Genomic DNA, 17,997 nt, shown 5'->3' on the forward strand with positions numbered 1-17,997 from the left:
CATCCCGCATCGCATCCCGCATAGCATATCATCATTTCATCATATTGCTTGGTCTTGCACGTGGTTGATTGTATCCTTGTTGCTTGTTTGTCTTGTTGGGTAGGGCCGGGAGACGAGTTCGCTACCGAGGAGCCCGTTGAGTTTGCTTGTGAGGATCCAGTCAACTTTGACAACTGTGCAGGCAAGATGATCATACCCTCGAAATCACTACTATCTTTGCTATGCTAGTTTGCTCGCTCTTGCTTTGCCAATGCTACGATGCCTACCTTTTGCTTGTCAACCTCCCAATTGTCATGTCAAACCTCTAACCCACCTTGTCCTAGCAAACCGTTGATTGGCTATGTTACCGCTTTGCTCAGCCCCTCTTATAGCGTTGCTAGTTGCAGGTGAAGTTTGGAGTCGTTCCTTGTTGGGACATTTATTTACTTGTTGGGATATCATTATATTGTCATGTTATCTTAATGCATCTATATACTTGGTAAAGGGTGGAAGGCTCGGCCTCTCGCCTAGTGTTTTGTTCCACTCTTGCCGCCCTAGTTTTCCGTCATATCGGTGTTATGTTCCCGGATTTTGCGTTCCTTACGCGGTTGGGTTATAATGCGAACCCCTTGATAGTTCGCCTTGATTAAAGCTTTTCCAGCAATGCCCAACCTTGGTTTTACCATTTGCCACCTAGTCTTTTCTTTTCCTTGGGTTCTGCAGACTCAAGGGTCATCTTATTTTAACCCCCCGGGCCAGTGCTCCTCTGAGTGTTGGTCCAAACCGTCAGCCGCCGGTGGCTACCAGGGGCAACTCTGGGCTGGCCTACCGGAAGTTTAGACAATCTGAGTGTGCCCTGAGAAAGAGATATATGCAGCTCCTATCGGGATTTGTCGGCACATTCGGGCGGTGTTGCTGGTCTTGTTTTAACCTGTCGAATTATCTTGCTGTACCGGGTTACCGAGTCTGATCGGTGTGTCTCGGGTGGAGGTCTTTTCCTTCGTTGACCGTGAGAGCTTGTCATGGGCTAAGTTGGGACCCTCCTGCAGGGATTGAACTTTCGAAAGCCGTGCCCGCGGTTATGGGCAGATGGGAATTTGTTAATGTCCGGTTGTAGATAACTTAAACCTTAATTATCTAAAATGAATCAACCGAGTGTGTTGCCGTGATGGCCTCTTCTCGGCGGAGTCCGGGAAGTGGACACGGTGTTGGAGTTATGCTTGCGCAGGTTGTTCCTATAGCTTCTCGCTCGCGCTTTGCCTCCTCTTCTCGCTCTCTTTTGCATATAAGGTAGCCACCACATTTATGCTAGTCGCTTGCTGCAGCTATACATATATTTGCCTTATCCATTCCTATGAGCTTAAATAGTTTTGATCGCGAGGGTGCGAGAGTGCTGAGTCCCTGTGGCTCACAGATACTACAATTCCAGATGCAGGTCCAGGTGATTCCGCTCCAGGTGACGAGTACGAGCTCAAGTGGGAGTTCGACGAGGACTCTCAGCGTTATTATGTTTCCTTTCCCGATGATCAGTAGTGGTGCCTAGTTGGGGATCGATTCGGGCCTTGTCGCATGTTGGGTTCTTTTCTATTTTGGTGCCGTAGTCGGGTCATGAGTGTTTGTTTGATGGATGTTGTTTATGTACTTTGATGTGACGTGGCGAGTGTAAGCCAACTATGTTATCTCCCCCCTTTTATTATGTATTACATGGGATGTTGTAATGATTGCCTGACTTGCGACATTGCTTTCAATGCGGTTATGTCTCTAAGTCGTGCCTCGACACGTGGGAGCTATAGCCGCATCGAGGGCGTTACATTAGCCTCCAAACAAGAAGGACATTGCTATGAAAGAGCTTCAAGAGAGAAAGCAGTTGCAGGTGGATGGTGTTCTAGAATGCTTGGATTGCACAGATTCTGCCCGGGGATGTTAAGATGTTCCCATTGCAACTCACTGATGAAGGCTGGGCTTCTATTCTGATGGGCGTCTCGATGACGTTGGAACTTAGCGGCAGCTGGTAGACCCTTTTTCGCAAAATAGAAAAGGTAGGCCTTTTTTAGAAATGGAGGAGGACCCCCGGCCTCTGCATCTAAACGATGCATGCAGCCACTTTATTAATTATTCACACAAAACCTTACAAAGTCATACAACAGTAAGACTAAAGTCATCGTCTTGGCAACATCTGTCGCTACTCATATCCAGTTGATGTAGGGATGCTGATAGTCTGGGCCTAATACCAAACATATTTCGTAGCCAAACCTAACATCTAAGACCTGAGGTACCAACCAGAACGCCTGTCAGGTATGGGGCACCCACTAGTCCGACGCATTCCTCAATCAGGACACCTGCCAGGTATGAGGCCGCCGCAGCCACCTGCCACCAATCCATCTTCAGTGTTGTACTGCTGCATCTACCTTGCCCGGTCTAGCTGCCGTCGACGCCACCACGACGCCAGACTACGCCACCATCCTGCGCTCGTCCATCATCACACACCCACCAGCGAGACCCCGCTACTCCATGTCGCTGAGACCCGCCGTTGTCGACGTGCCAGATGCCACGCCGCTCCTCTGACACGAAACACCACCTGTTGCCACTGGTCACATCCCATCCGCCTGCAGTTCCTCAAACCGAGCACCCAAACGCCCCAGGCGGCGCCTCCAAGCAGGGCACGACACACGCAGTGCCGTCGCCGCCCAATCTAAGGAGATTTAGGGTTTTTTCTCGGGCATGGGGTCGGGGTGGAGGGCAGGGACCTCGACGTCGCCTACAAGTAGGAGAACGACGACCCTGGTCGTCGCCACCGTCGTGATGAACGAGTCATCCAGAGTTTCCTCCGGTCTGATGTCACCTCTAGCTACCAACCCCGTCGAACGCACAGAGACCGACGACCGCAATCGTAAGCCACCAAGTGCAGCGGGAGAGAGCCTGCAGCGCGGAGGAGATCCACCGACGACTCACCGCCCACGCGGTCAAGACGCCGTGAACGTCGTCGCTCCTAACGGGGCCGCCGCCCCTGGTCCAGGTTCCTCCACGAAGGCCGGAGTGGCGAGACTCGCCGCAAGCAACGGGATCCGGCACCGCGCGGCCGACACCATCGCCCAAGCCCGCTGTCGACCGATCCCGCCGCCACTGGGAGCCCGCAAGCTGCCGGGAGTCCCACACCCATGGATCTAGGCACCGGTGCACCGCCGCGAGTCCGCCGCCTCCGGGATCCGCCACACTGTCGGGAGGGCCGCACCCCGCGGATCAGGACGCCTGCGCCGCCGTGGATCCGGGAATGGGAGGAGAGACCCGCCGCCGCCGCCGCCGCCGCCGCACGCACGGGCTTTGCCAGGCGCCGACCCTCAGCAGCGGCGGAGGGGGAGAAGGGTGCTGGAGGGACTAGGCGGCGGCGGCGGTGGAGCCCTCCCGAGTCGCCCGCGGGGGAGGCGACGCGAGAGGGGCCGGTTTGCTTGTGGTCCTTTCTACAGTGTTTCTAAGGCATCTGCTTTTCCGTTCTCCTTGTAGTACTGGTTTCTGTGTGCGTATGTTCTTATAGCTCGTTTTTTTTTTGTGGCATATTTTTGTAACTCGTTATTGCTTAATGAATGGCACAGTTACTTCATAAAGAAAAGGTAAGATACCATGGGGCGGTACAACTCTGGACCACAAAACACCACCCCAGCCTCTAGTCTGAACTCTTGGCAGCAGATATGAGCCCTGACCTGGACACTCATTCGTGTGGAGTAAAAAAAAGCAGGACGCAGAGTGAGCAGCAACAAGAAGTACTCCTAGTAGTAAGCAGACGAGATGTGCTTTGTGTGGTGGATATGGCCTAACTTAGCCGACGAGGAGCCGGCTCCAATCTCGGTCTCCTCTCTCCCTAATCCTAGAGCTTAAAATCGTGGCCATCCGTTGCGGATGATGATGCTCGCAGCGAGCGCGCTGCCCCTCCAAGGTGTGCATAATCTACCATCCATGTCCCTCTTTTTCTTGCCCTGATTCAAGTTCTTGGGATGAAATCCGCACCTGGCAGTTGTTTTTCCGGTTACTCCGGAATCTTCCGTCCGTCTTCTTGGCATATACCTTCCTTTTTCAGCCACCTAATTCCATCATGTACATGTGCATTCGATCATCATTTTGATGTCCTTACATTGGCAGATCATATTTGAACAGGTTGGAAACGCCAGATCTCAGCTGTTACCTACCAACAGCCACATTCAGTCCCACGCGCTGTACGTCTTGCACACTGAACCGTCAAAAAGTTTCAGTAAGTTCCCCGTGTATCTATCAGTGACAACCAGACCTTACTTACCTGATAAACACTGAAGGTGTTCAGAGTATCTGCAACAAAGAATAATGAGAGGAAACGGAGGCGCGCCCGGAATCTGCCCAAAGGCCCAGCGTTGATCGCCGAGGAAGCTTCTCCGAGCAACGGCGAAAACCCCGCCACCATCCTCGGTCTCGATGGCGATGGTGATGCTACTAGTGATGGCAAAGTTGCAGGTGCCCCAAGGGGTGCTGTTCTTCAGTCCTGCACTCTCACATCCGGCTTGCTGCTTGCAGCAGGTCTCCTTCTTCGTGAGGTAAAACATTGTGTTTGTAGTACTGCTACATTTTGCAGGCTAAACTAGCCTATAAAAATATTGCACTCTGAACCCAAAAACATTGTGTTTGTAGTAGTACTCTATAGTATGGCAGAACATTCTGGTGATCAAAATGTCCTACTGTCACTTTTACAGGCATCACACATTGCATCTTCAAATGGATTGCCATTTGCTGACCCTACAGCCATATCATGTCAGTTTGCTCCTTGTTCTGTTACGAAATGAACGACATGTCATGTAACCCCTGTGTTAAGTCGGCCAAATGTCCCCAAGCAAACTGATCCAGTGCTTTCCTGCAGTCAATTTTGAAACTTGGCATCTCGAGTTGGTCGCTGGACTCGTAATATTGATATCGTCTACCAGATACATTCTGCTGCAGACATGGCCCGATTTCAGAGATTCCAGTGAAGCTTCAAATACACAGGTATGTGCCTTTGAATAGTCTCATTTACTTACAATTGCTTCTTGCATATTTGCCTAAAGATTTCATAAAGGATCTTGTGAATTTGCATGAATTATACAATGGACAACAAGACTTGTGTTTTATTAAATTTTATTTATATTAATCGATACATGCCTTGCACGTACACAATTACCAGTCACAATCTATGTAGCTTTGTATAAACTGACTTATTTTTATTAGTTCCGCTCTTTTCTGATGTCATTTTCAAAAAAAAAAATTGCGACTGTGATGTCATTTTCAAATTAACTGGGCCCTTGGCAAACTTACCAAACGGTATTAGCTAGTGAAAGTCCCCTTATTTAGACACTAACTTCTAATGTTTTATTCTTACCTGGTAGATCCTTACTTCCCTGGAGTCTCTGGATTACATAGTAGTTGCTTGTCTCCCTGGAATAAGCGAAGTAAGCATATATGTTTCTTTAAAACTTTATTCAAGAATATTTATTTTCTCGAGAATAAAGCTTCAAGTCTAATTTTGATATCAGGAGTTCCTGTTTCGAGGTGCATTGATGCCAATTTTTGGATTGAATTGGATAAGTGCTCTAGCAACTGGTGTATTTTTCGGCGTTCTTCACTTGGGCAACGGCAGGAAATATTCATTTGCAGTCTGGTAACCGTTCTCCCCGCTGTACTTTCAAACATGTCTAGTAGAACTGAAAAAAAGTGTAAGGTCCATAGGTTTGTTCGCAGTTCTTAAAACATGCCAATTACCAGGGTATTACCACCCAAATTTACTATTGTGCGTTGTTATATCGAAATATCTTTTTTGTGTTTGCAGGGCAACATTTGTAGGCCTTGCCTATGGTTTAGCAACCATAGCTTCCTCAAGCATCATAGTCCCAATGGCTTCTCATTCCATAAACAATATTATTGGAGGCTTACTTTGGCGCTTCGGAGACAACTCAGAAAGAAAAATATAGATTGGATAATACTTCCTCTTGAACAAAAGTTTTCATTTGCAATTTGTACATGTAGCACTATCATAGATTGTTTTAGTTCTTACTGGACTCGTTGGTTACTTTAGTTGCTGCCTGTATTATCTGTGGATAAGTAGTCCTCAAATCATTTGGTGGTGAAATTAAGCTAATGATAGCTGTTTTACTTGTGTCATGTTATCTTCCATGCTTTTTGAGCTACTGATACTCTGGCTTATACCGAACCTGAAACCGTATGTTATTTAACTAGAACTGCCATGGATGGGTCTGATACTCTGATATTGTCATATTCAGATCATGTTGCTTCAAAGTAACAAACGTAACAGTGTTATTGGAAAAGTAACATACAGCACAACTGAAAACTTAGACTTTCCGATGTACTACTTACTACAAAATCATGCCAAGACAGCACACCGGGAGTATCTCCTGTCTTGTTCCCAAGATGGGCAAAGTGAAGACACATCCTGATACGGTTTTACAGACTTGATATTACTCGCAGCACTTTTCACAAACAGGTGGAAACCTGTGGATGTTACAGTAGCAGCAGGCCACACTGCAGTAATTGTTGCAACCTGTAAATAGTATCAGTTCATTCAAGAAAATCAGTAACCTCAGCATGACTTGTAACAATGTATGTATTCTACGACTGTTTGAAGGCTGATGATGCAAAGCAAAACATGGCGGCACAATCTCTCCTAATAGCCAAAAGCATGTCAAAGCTTACATAAGCTGCGGAAAGCATCATGATAAGACAGAGAGTTTCAGCAGATTACCAGTGATAACAATGTATCCAGACGTTCGTGCGCTCCTCGAGCTAGCCGCGGGTAGAGGCGGTGCAAGAGAAAGAAACCCAAGGGGGAGCAGAATGCAAGAGATGAGAAGTATCCTCATGAAAATGGTCTTGCAACCAGCAGGCATCTTGAGCTTGATTGGTTAAGCTGATGATAGGAACACCAGGATTAAGATGATACTAGCTTATATATATGCGTGGTTGTTCAGTGTCCTTTTTTGGCAGGTGAGTGTTAGGAAGAGGGAGATCAGTAACTCATTCCCTTTGCCAAGCCTACATAACTTTCTGTCCAGAGGTTTGGATACTCTTGCCAGGTAGAGTTGTTAATTCCTGCAAGCAAGGTGTGACTGATTGTTTTGGTTTTCAAACAAACATGGTAAATATGGCAGGACGCACCGATGAAATGGTGAGAGCATTTACGAAGTGCAAAAATGCCGGAACTCCGAAGGAATGTCAACTGCTCCCTCTGAACCTCAGTTCAAAACTGCGACACTTATTTTGGATCGAAGCAGTATTCATCATGTGTTGCGCATTCATGAGAGCAAGACCTCCGCAGCCATCCCTCTCCTACATGTTGTGAGACGGTTGAAAGCGGATGCGGATTATTATTGGCCAAGGAAAATTTAGGTCTAGGTTGCGGTCTGCCGGCACCGGGCCCTTTTTGCCTGTGCTACCTGCGTCTTTCAGTGTTTCGAGGGGTCGTTTTTTAGACTAGCCACAATGGGTAGTAACATAGAGTAGTAACATGCCCATGCTACTACTCTATGTTACTACCTCTATAGTGGGGAGTAACATATGTGTGATAACATGCAACACTTCATTAATTAAGCTATAGACTCACATTGTCTTGATATGTGTGATGTTACGCATACTACTAGTAACTAGCTATGTTACCATATGCTTCTCTTTCTTTATTTATTGCTTGCCACATCATCTATTCTATCTAAATATGTGTGATGTTACTATCTATGTTACTCCCACGATAAGTAGTCTAAGAAGGAGCGCAGGGATACTCACCTAATAAGGTTTTCAGAGGAAAACTACTGAGCCATAGCAGCGGCCACCTGCAGATCACCGAGAAACACTCAACGGCAAATCAATCGTCGGAAAAGATCGATCGAGGCGACGGCATATCCACATCAAGGGGCCAATCAAATAGCATTGACCCTTGCTTATCCACCACCATGAACTCCACGCAACCAATTAATCCTCGTTTGTCCTCATTAACTTAGGTCACCAAACTGCAACCACCACCAACAACGCCTTGTGACAAGACATGTTTAGCATCTCATCCCGGCATAATAACTTTCACGTGTGGAGGTCCGCTTGACTCGATCCACAAGCCGCCTGCAGGTCTCAGACCACGCTAGATTGTGCTGCAGGTCAACAGAGGCAGTACAATATAATTCCGCTGAATGTTGCACGAGAAGCTCCGGCTCCAGAAGCTTGACAAGCAAGAAAAGCTAGGCGTTCCTTAATTATATACTATCTGCAAAACGATACTTATTTTTTAAGTTTGTTGGACATGTTGGCTGTGTGCATCGCGCTATGCAGAGGGCCGAGCATTCTTCAATGCGGTTGTATCACCTCGATATATCAATTAAATGAAATATTCTTTATCCAAAAAATATGCTATGTGCAGGTCCGTTCATGCATGGACTACCAAAAGGCTGGTCATGCCAATAGTACAGTCTCCGAGAAACTGCATCTGAAGGGATCCTGTCAACTTTGCTGTTTGTTTCACTGGAACTGGAAAACACACGAAATCCTGATGAACATTGTCAAAGGAAAACTTCGGTGTTTTTCCTTTGAAACTGGGATCACAGGAAAAAATTCCTCCAATCTTCCTTCGCCCCGTTTCTTTGAACCAAAGACAAGAATAGTAACATTATTATAGGAAAATTTCCTATTCCTTTGAACCAGATGAGCCCTTAGGAGTCTGCATGTTCTTGCACAGAAATTGCTTTTCAAATTTGATGTGTCAACCCCGATAAAATAAGCTGAGCCCATCATTGCTCACGTCAAGCTGCCTGCCTTGCCTGCTCCAACTACGCAGGCAGGTCGAGGCAACTCTTGAAAGCATTTAGCAGCCGCACCATCTCAACGCTGGTCGGCTCAGAAGCTCGACAAAAACAAGGTTGGACAGCTCAAGACCCAGGATCTCAAGTTTCAACACGTTTCGGCAACAACCAGGACAAGAGCAAGAAGCGATTCTCGGGTCGCATTTTACAATAAAATCAATACAATATATGAGCTTAAAGTTCAGTAAGTATAAAACAGGCTGCCTTCAGGGGCTCGTAATATAGACACAGCCCCAGACAGACAGACAGACAGACCGACCCCAGGTGTGATGTGGGAAGCATTCACCTCCCATCACACCGCAGTAGCTACAAACTCTGATAATTACAACACCAATTTGCCTTCTCTGCTTCTGATCGATCTCCTATACCCTCCTGACCCCCTCCACCTTCACACACTTCCTTTCTATGTATATGTATATAATTTTGGCATCCGTTTGCGATGCCATGATGGGATTATAGGCGTCCATATGTATGTGCAATGTGTGATTTTTTCCAGAAGAGAACGCGTACGGGTGGTTGCTCCGGGCTTGACCGAACCGTCCCCGCCGAAAATCACCACGACAGAGCCGCCGTTTCCTGGGACTTGGCCCCCTTTGGCCGCCACATGGTCCGGGCCTTCACGATGGTCGGTCCTGACTCCAGGCTCAGCAGATGCTCGCAGTGCAGAGTTGTTTCTCCGGACTCGTCGGCGCAGTCGGTGTGCACCGTGGTGTGCGACTCCAGGACGCTGTTCCGGCCGCACTCCCGTTTGTAGTCCAGGACTATACTCGCCAGTTCATGGTTCTCCAGGATGGAGATTGGCGCGCTCTGAGAGGGGGAAAAAAGAAATTTGGGTTAAGCTGCAGTGCTGCAAATGTATCGATATATTTCAGTATAGCACGCACTAATTAAATGTCAACTTTCCTCATTTCTTTTCTGCTGTTTTAGGTCTGTTTCACTTTGTTTGCGGTTTGCAGGCCAATTACCAAATGATTATTCTTTGTTTCTGAATGTGTAATCCTCCAACGAATGATATGGTTATCACGCGACACATGCATATTATCAATCAGACACATGGCCATTGTCTTGATGCACAAGTTCTTTGACAGAAAAAAAACGAACGAATGGCATGCAGACAAGTTGTATTAAAGGATTCCAGTCAAGATCTTTTACGAAAGCAACACAAGTGAGCAACATGGTTATTAGGTACCTAGGTGACCAACCTAACATAGTTAACTTATCAGAAAATACATTTCTTCTCCAACCTATACTTTGAAAAGCTGGGGATAACGATTGCTTATGTTGGGAATAGGTAAGTGCACACGCTAGTAGTAGCGTAGGCGCGATCTGGGATATTTGGCAAGGTGCTATGTTATATAGTTTTCCTGTAAAGTCCAATTATAGTTAGACTGACTTTGAGCCCCTCAAGCACCTAGAGTTCCAGTGTTTTTTAACTTTTTAAAAACAGTTGGCTCCTAAAATTCTAGCAACAAACACATATTCCCTCCATCCCACAATGTAAGACCTTTTTGCAAGCTAAAACAACTTGCAAAAACGTCCTACGTTGTGGGACGGAGGGAGTAGGAAATAAAACGTGGTAGCAAATCATTTGTTTGAGAAGTGTAGGCATTAACAGCACTTTATGTGCACCCACACAACTACACAAGGGTATGGTCCACCACAGGACAACTTAATTGACAGCAGAAAGCACTAGGCAACCTCCATGGAGTGTTCACAGATATAAGATTAAATCAAAACAGCTTCTGAACGTAGCACACTCAACTACAGTACAAATAAAGAAGCAAATGTGTGTGTCTCAGTGATGAATAAAGATGCACATGAAAGGGAAACTTTGTCTTTTACCTCAAGGATCCAGCCAATGTATTTAACATTATTGACATGCTGATTGATATCAAGATCAGCCCACCGTGGCTGCATCATATATGTGATAATAAGTAAACAGCGTAAGAAGATAGAATATATTTGAATTCTTGTATGTGTGTGTGGAAAACTTACAGTCAGGCCTGTCCGGACATATTTGGCTGAGGTAGCACGGTCATGCTCCGGCAGTTTTGGAAATTTTCGGTTGTCTTGGTCATCAATAGCAGCATACTCAGAAAAGAACGGCTCTATTTCAGTCCGTACTTCATCTGGAATTCTTGCAAGCCTTCTAGTAACCTTGTTCATCATAACCCATTTACTGCAAATTTAACGAAAATTAGAATGCATAGATGACAGCGGCATGTCGAAACTGTGACTCTGTGAATATGTGGGGCAGATGAAAAACAAATCCGAGCAGCATTAGCTAATACTAAAAGGATTTGTGATTTTGTTATCTATGAGTGAATAAAATTTGAACCTTGTCGCCTTCAGTACTGTAAGGCCCGTCACAGAATCACGTATATGCCAGTCCCGACGCATCCCGTTTTTACCATGATGACCAACCCAGGTGTTCACCTCAACAGTATCACCCCTGCAGAGCAATGAAACCCGAATTAAAACAATAGGAAAGCAACTCTTGCTGGCGACATGCAACTTCCAGCTAACAAAAGTAAAACCCTTTTGAACATCTGCCAATAAATATAACACATGACATTAAGAGATTCAAAGAAGGCCTCTCTGCATCAATTACTACTGAAAGTCTGCTCTGCCTGCACGCACGGTGACAGATGGGAATTGCTGACCTAATAGTTATGACTTAAAGCAGAGTATCATGATGCATCCCTTTCACATTCATTTGTTAAACCACTCGAAAACCACCCTTAACTGCACCGATCGTTCCAAGATTATTGTAAAACCTACTCAAGCTCAAATTATATAGGGAAATGCTGGTGTGTGAGATATACCAGCATGGATAACGCTCGACGATGGCCTGCATTTGGCTGACAACCCAGAACAAGTTCCGTTTACTCATCTCCGGCGTCGAACCGAAGCCATCTCCTAGCAGCCCAACGACCTTCACATGATTGAGTGCAGTTTCCTGCGTCGTCAGACCAAGAAATATGTTATGTCAGTGCCCAGTGACCAGATAGAGCAGTCTTATGACGCCTCGAAAATCGCGGCGGTTAACTCACCTGCAGATGGTTCATGAGCGTCTCAATGGACGCCGTCCGGTCAGCCCCAATCTCGTAGGACCTGATGGAGAAGTTCTGCCTGAACATGACGCCGTCGTGTACGATGGTGCCGAAGCCCAGCGTGTCGACGAGCATGTCGGGCCGCTTGGGCTTCCAGTCGAGCAGCGTCCACTGCTTCTCGGCGGCCAGGAAGATGGTGGTGATGGCCGCGAGGAGCATGCTCCAGTCGGGCAGCTGGTTGTAGAACGTCCTCGGCTGCGCCGCCGAGGGCATGGCGTCGTGCTCCGCGTCCGCCAGCGCCGACTTGCCGCCGCCGTTCACCTTGGGGACGGCCGCGTGGGCGCGCGTCCTGGCGGCCCTCACGGCGGAGGACGACGAGGCCTGTTTCGCGGCCATGCCGCGGACGTCCAGGCTGTCCGGACGCTCGCCGAGGGCGCTCTTGGGCGGCGCCGGCGGCGCCGGCGGCCCCGGGAAGAAGGCCGCGGCCGCGATGGACCCGGCCATGGGAAGCACGGCTAGAAAGTAGAAACCGCGCGCCAAAATCAAATGGCCCGCGAACCGGCGATCTCAGCCTGAACTTCAAGCAAGGAAAACATCAGCAACGGTAAATAAAAACAACACGGCTCAAAAATAGCATAAGCACAGCGCAGAGACGCCATGGAAGCTAACTACTGGCAACAGCAGCGCACGAGCAGAGCAGGAGCCGGGGGTCAAGGCGAGCCGCGCAGTAACGGCGACCGGAGTAAAGAAGAAGAAAATTCAGGCCAGGAAAAAGAGGCGGCAAACGGAACGCCCAAACCCCTCCTAGGCTCGAGATCCGGCGAGGGCAGCAAAGATCCTAAACAACTTCCTAAACTCCGCGGCTGCCATGTCCGGCCAAGCAGCGCCCAGAAAAGAGGCCGCGCCGGACCGACAGCCTCGCCGCATGTTGCTCCCCGGAGTGACCGACCAAGAACCGCCCTCTCGAACGAACGAGTGCGGCGGAGGCGAGGAGACCTACCTTTTCGGGGGTAGGAGGAGACGACGACGAGGAGGAGGACGGAGGCGGCGGCTGGCGCCGGGGAGGAGAGGGAGGAGGCAGGCGGGGCGGTGGTTTGTGTCCTGGCGGCTTCGGTCGCGCTGTGTCGGGGCGGGGCCGGGCGCCTCTGTTTTCTCCTCTGTCACAGGGGTAGGGAGGTCTGCCACCGCGGGCTTTAAAAGGAGACCAGCTTTGTAGGGGGGTGCCCGTGCCGAGTGACCGTTCTGCCCCTGGACTCCCTCGAGTCTGGAGTCTGGAGGCCGAGCGGACGGACGGACGGACGGATAGGATGGAGTACGAAACAGGAGTTGTTGATGATGTGATCCTGCCTGACGACTCCTCGAGTAATAAACGCTCTGGTGACTGGTGCGGTGGGCACCGGCACGGCCACGGGAGAGAAACGTGGGTAGTAAGAGCAAGCGGATAGCATGCATGTGGCGTCACCAAGGCCGTTGGATTAAATACAGTTTTGCTAAAGTATATCTAGATGTGTCATAAGTTGTTCAGAAAGCATTTTAAGGCCTCTTTTGACTGGTTCAAAGGAAAAGTGAAAGAAACGCATAAGAACAGGGGAAAAAAACTACGATGGGACTGTTCAAGCCTTTGGTTCAAAGAAATGTAGCAAAGTACAAGTGAAGAAAAAAATTATGTGGTCTCGGATTCAGAGGAAAAATGCAGGAATTTTTTAATCCATTAGGACCTCTTTTTCGGAATTCTACGCACGAAGAATAAGACTGAGATCCTTAGTGGCGCAATAACATGCTAATTACACCCTTTTCATGTGGTTCGATTTCATTTGACTATGTTTATTAGGATTCATGTGAACCAAACGCCTGAGCCTACAAAATTTCTATGTTTTCCAGTCCTCTGCTTTACATATGCAATCAATATCCAATTCTTGTGTTTTTTTCCTGCGTTTTTAGAACTGTGTGAACGAAATGACACATAATGTCATGCGGTGAACTGAGCACAGCTCGCATGACTAGGTTCCTTATGGTGGAATCTGTCCGCCCATCTTCAAGTCCTAAATTTGGCACGGGGATGGCATTTTCTTACATTTATTTCAAACTTTCCGGTGCTATTCTTTTAAGGTGTGTCAGTCTACTACAAGGTTTTTAATGTCAATTCGTGAATCACAAGATATGTCGGCTCAGTCTCATAGTCTCTAAAACAAGGGTTAATGATGTGCATAACCTATTTTAGTCCTGCCATGAAAAGAAATAGAGAACAAGTTAACACCTACAATTTTAGAAAATGGATTCTTGCATTTTGAGACATAAGATCTCTATCCTTTGAAGCATAGGGTTGTGCCGCAAAAATTCCATATAACACCCCTTTGCCCCCAAAATTCTCCTTTTTTCCTGTGCAACATTTGGTCTAAGGGTCTTGTCACTAATTCATGTTGTTTAGTTGGGCGGTTAGTGGCGGCTAAGGTGCCTGTAGTAGGGTTCGTGTTGGTGGTGGGTCCGACCATGCCCGGCCGGTGTCACCTTCGTTCGCCAACGGGCGGAACTCACCTTTCTATGGAAGTGACTCTAGCCAATGTTTTGGTCTTCAGATCTCTGGGTCCTGATCGAGCGGCTTTAGGATTGCTTGGACACCCGACTTTGGGTGAAATCCTTACTCAGATCCTGGAAGCGGCAACACCTGCGATGTCATCCCCTTCATGAAGGTGTTGACAATGCCTTCTTTGCGCCCCTCTTTGAGCACAAGGGGAAACTCTAGATCTAGTTCTCCGGATCAGATGGCGGCCGTGTCACGATGTCGTCCCTTCATGAAGACGTTTGCCTGCGGCGTCCCTGGTGTTGAATCTTGAGATGTTGGATGTGGTGCTTGGTGCGGGTTGCTTCTCAGGGCGTGGCATCCGGTACGCTACGTATGACATCGTATGACGCTTCCTCCATGGCTCCTTCCTTAGGCTCGGCTGTGTTCTGCAACCCACTTGCCGACTCTTCTAGGGACTTACGATGGGGGTACATTGATCTTGTCGGTTCTAGAGTCGTAACCACATGACAAGGGGTGACTAGCGTTGGTCATGATGCGGCCTGGGTGTCCTATGTCTCGTCTCCTCCTCTTTCCTGGTTGGAGTTCAGGCTAGGCAAGCTTTGGGTTGTGTTGTTTCTGAAAGAACATGCGGTGCCCCCATGTTTGGTTTTGGTAATTGATGATAATCTCTATGGACTAATGATTGCCTTGAGTTATATTTGAAGGTTTTGTCCATAGGCTTTTCTTGGAGTCCATGTGTTGGTTTCAAGGAGTTTATGGGTTGACCAAGGTGTTATTAAGGAATTATCCAAAGCTTGGTCATGTGAGAGTTGAGCTTATTGCAAGCATGTCTTGAAAAAGAAGATTGTGTGATCATCCATGTTTACCTTCAAGACATCATCCAAATGAAGAGTTGGAAAGATTCAAGGTTGATCAAGACTAAGTCAAGAGTGAATCAAGTTGATCAACTCACAAAGCGTAGAAGATGTACCGAGAGGGATCAAGTGATCCCATGGTTTGGTAAGCATTGTCCATTGTGCTTTGTGTACTAACCCAATGGTCTATGTGAGAGTTCTACGTGGGGTTAGGTACGTGTTCATGGGCTTGTGTCAAGGGGAAGATATCACTCAACCCATGGAGAGGATGACATCAACTGGTGATCGTCATCAAGATTGCCGTGTGCAAGTTCAAGTGGATCATCGCGAAGAGATCAAGTGCTTGAAGCTTGCCGTCCATTGTGGTGACAATGGACTTGTGAAGATGTGCCGAAGAGTGGCTCACCCATAGTGGACTATGGGGAGCAATCATCTAGTCTTCATCGAGCCAACGCAATCAAGAAAGGTGGTCCAACTTGAGGGAGTCAAGATCGTCATCATCTAGCTCAAGTGGACCATGTGCAAGGCAAAGGTTTGCCCTTGATAGGTTTTCTATTTTACCGGTCTCATGGTGGTAGTTTGGAGACCGGGTTATAGGATCGTTTGCCGTACTATCAAGGGGGGCTCTCAAGTTGGTAGCTTGATCGTGTCGTTAGTAAAGAGCTCAAACCATTGCATCCTTGCATCATCTTTCTTGGCTCTTGTTTGGTTCTCTTTGTAAGTCTTAGAGCTTATGGTCATCTTGATGACAAACTTGGTTTCATCGAAAACGGAGTTCGCATGTGTCTTCTATGATGTTTTCGGTGTTGGAGGTTTTACCGGTCTTTTCCGAGGAAGGGTTCTCACCATTTTCTTATGGGCCTTTTCTCATTTGCCTCTTATTGATATTTCTTTGAAGATTGTGTTAGCCCTTGTCGCTAGCTTTCCAACAAACTTGGTTTCATCGAATTCGGAGTCCGTTTGCAAAAGTTGTGGCAGTTTTGGTGTTCTGAAAAGGTTGCAGCAGTACTACCGCGAATTGGAGCGGATGTAATTTTTTACTACCGCTCCAGAGCAGTACTACCGCGGCTCCTACAGCGGTAGTACCGCTCCAGACCAAAAACTCGTCCCAAGTCTTGCGGTGGTAGGCCCGGATGTATTTCTTTTAGTACCGCTCGCAAGCAGTAGTACCGCTACCATTTGCGGTAGTACCATGAGGTCGAGCGGTAGTACCGTGAGGACGAGCGGTAGTACCGCTCCGGCGGTTCTTCTGGCCTTTTGCCTCCTCGCTGTTGTTTTTCAAAGGGGTACTTCCGCCCTAGCGGTAGTACCGCTCCTTGGAGCGGTAGTACCGCTCTGTGCGGGCTGTGAGCATAACGGTTGGATTTTTCCCCACCTATAAAAGGGGGTCTTCTTCCCCAATGAACCTTATCTTTTTAGCTCGTGTTCTTCTCCCATTGTTGACCTTCTTTGAGCTTGCTAACTCTCAATCCCTCCATGGATTCTTGCTAATTTTTGAGGGAAAATAGAGAGGAGATCTAGATCCACATTTCCACCAATCACTTTCTCCTCTATGTGAGGGGAACCCCTTGGATCTAGATCTTGGAGTTCTTGGTGTTCTCCTTCTTGTTCTTCCTCTCATTTTCCTCCCTAGCATTAGGGCACTCCGTGTGCCCTTGTGCCCTTGCCATTGCATTTGGTGCATCGGTTTGAGTTCTCCACAGTGATACGTGAAAGTGAAGTTTGAGAAGCTTATTACTCTTGGGTGTTTGGGCATCCTAGATCTTGTTCCTCTTGGGTGCCTTGGCGCCCTAGACGGTTGGTGTTGTTCGGAGCTCAATCATTGTGGTGTAAAGCTCCGGGAAAGCGTCGGGGTCTCTAATTAGGTTGTGGAGATCGCCCCGAGCAATTTGACGGGTACCGGTGACCGCCCCCAAGGGTTTCCAAAGTGTACGGGTTCGGTGACCGCCCTCAAGGGTTGCCATTTGTACGGGTTCAGTGACCGCCCTCAAGGGTCCCTTAGTGGAATCACGGCATCTTGCATTGTGCGAGGGCATGAGGAGATTATGGTGGCCCTAGTGGCTTCTTGGGGAGCATTGTGCCTCCACACCGCTCCAAACGGAGATTAGCATCCGCAAGGGTGTGAACTTTGGGATACATCGTCGTCCCCGCGTGCCTCGGTTATCTCTTACCCGAGCTCTTTACTTATGCACTTTACTTTGTGATAGCCATATTGTTTCTTATCATATATCTTCCTATCACCTAGTAGTCTATCTTGCTTAGCATAAGTTGTTGGTGCACATAGGTGAGCCTAGTTGTTGTAGGTTTTGTGCTTGACAAATTAACCGCTAGGTTTATTCCGCATTTGTTCAAGCCTAAACCGTAATTATTTTAAAACGCCTATTCACCCCCTCTCTAGGCGACATCCACGATCTTTCAATTGGTATCAGAGCCTCGTCTCTCTTTGTTAGGCTTAACCGCCTAGAGAGTAAAGATGTCGACTAGGGGATTAGGATTCTCTCACACTCTTAGTTTCGATGGCACAAATTTTGATGTTTGGGTAATTCGCATGCTTAATCTCTTTAGGGTCATGGACCCAAATTTAGAGAGAATTGTGGATATGGGTTTTTCTCCTTCAAAGGATCCTCAAAGATTATCTTTAGAGGATGAGAAAAACTCCTATCTCAATGCTCAAGCTTCTAATGTGCTTTTCAATGCTTTGAGCAATGTAGTTATATTTCAACTCATGCCGTTCCGGG

At 47.6% G+C, this 17,997-nt stretch overlaps 2 protein-coding genes across 5 annotated transcripts; one reads left to right on the plus strand and one right to left on the minus strand.

The window, feature by feature from the left end:
- The first annotated feature begins 3,675 nt into the window (after nucleotides 1–3,675).
- Nucleotides 3,676–7,600, plus strand: LOC125520365 (CAAX amino terminal protease family protein). Of its 3 annotated transcripts, XR_015610836.1 has the most exons (10): nucleotides 3,888–4,017; nucleotides 4,129–4,187; nucleotides 4,284–4,538; nucleotides 4,695–4,752; nucleotides 4,859–4,983; nucleotides 5,361–5,423; nucleotides 5,508–5,632; nucleotides 5,801–5,946; nucleotides 6,251–7,061; nucleotides 7,137–7,600. XR_015610836.1 is itself a non-coding variant. In XM_087535545.1 (9 exons), the coding sequence occupies exons 1-8, from the start codon at nucleotides 3,874–3,876 to the stop codon at nucleotides 5,940–5,942; spliced, it is 864 nt and encodes a 287-aa protein (XP_087391671.1). In that variant the 5' UTR covers nucleotides 3,676–3,873; the 3' UTR covers nucleotides 5,943–5,946; nucleotides 6,251–7,600. The 3 variants fall into 3 exon arrangements, 2 of the variants coding, with proteins under 2 accessions (XP_087391671.1, XP_087391670.1); XM_087535545.1 differs by having other exon boundaries at nucleotides 3,676–3,910; nucleotides 6,251–7,600; XM_087535544.1 differs by having other exon boundaries at nucleotides 6,251–7,600.
- A 1,344-nt stretch (nucleotides 7,601–8,944) lies between these two features.
- LOC125521347 (palmitoyl-acyl carrier protein thioesterase, chloroplastic) lies at nucleotides 8,945–13,066 on the minus strand. 2 transcript variants are annotated; one of them, XM_048686414.2, is made up of 7 exons: nucleotides 12,882–13,066; nucleotides 11,882–12,453; nucleotides 11,654–11,787; nucleotides 11,167–11,280; nucleotides 10,824–11,007; nucleotides 10,671–10,739; nucleotides 8,945–9,635 (listed from the first exon to the last, which is right to left on the minus strand). In XM_048686414.2, the coding sequence occupies exons 2-7, from the start codon at nucleotides 12,383–12,385 to the stop codon at nucleotides 9,381–9,383; spliced, it is 1,260 nt and encodes a 419-aa protein (XP_048542371.2). In that variant the 5' UTR covers nucleotides 12,386–12,453; nucleotides 12,882–13,066; the 3' UTR covers nucleotides 8,945–9,380. The 2 variants fall into 2 exon arrangements, with proteins under 2 accessions (XP_048542371.2, XP_087390965.1); XM_087534839.1 differs by having other exon boundaries at nucleotides 11,882–12,458; nucleotides 12,882–13,060.
- Between the last annotated feature and the right edge of the window lie 4,931 nt (nucleotides 13,067–17,997).

Source organism: Triticum urartu, chromosome 7A (genome assembly GCF_056163025.1).
Source record: "Triticum urartu cultivar PI428250 chromosome 7A, HENAU_Tu73, whole genome shotgun sequence".
Lineage (NCBI taxonomy): Eukaryota > Viridiplantae > Streptophyta > Magnoliopsida > Poales > Poaceae > Triticum > Triticum urartu.

Bases quoted from the DNA above. Each gene is read 5' to 3' on its own strand.
- LOC125521347 (XM_048686414.2), bottom strand. From the start codon at position 12,385: ATGGCCGGGTCCATCGCGGCCGCGGCCTTCTTCCCGGGGCCGCCGGCG. The intron at 11,281-11,653 runs GTATATCTCACA...ATTGCTCTGCAG, and splicing joins GTCGAGCGTTATCCATGCTG to GGGTGATACTGTTGAGGTGA. The intron at 11,008-11,166 runs GTTCAAATTTTA...TTAAATTTGCAG, and splicing joins ACAGTACTGAAGGCGACAAG to TAAATGGGTTATGATGAACA.
- LOC125520365 (XM_087535544.1), top strand. From the start codon at position 3,969: ATGAAATCCGCACCTGGCAGTTGTTTTTCCGGTTACTCCGGAATCTTC. The intron at 4,018-4,128 runs GTCCGTCTTCTT...ATATTTGAACAG, and splicing joins CGGTTACTCCGGAATCTTCC to GTTGGAAACGCCAGATCTCA. The intron at 4,753-4,858 runs GTCAGTTTGCTC...GCTTTCCTGCAG, and splicing joins TGACCCTACAGCCATATCAT to TCAATTTTGAAACTTGGCAT.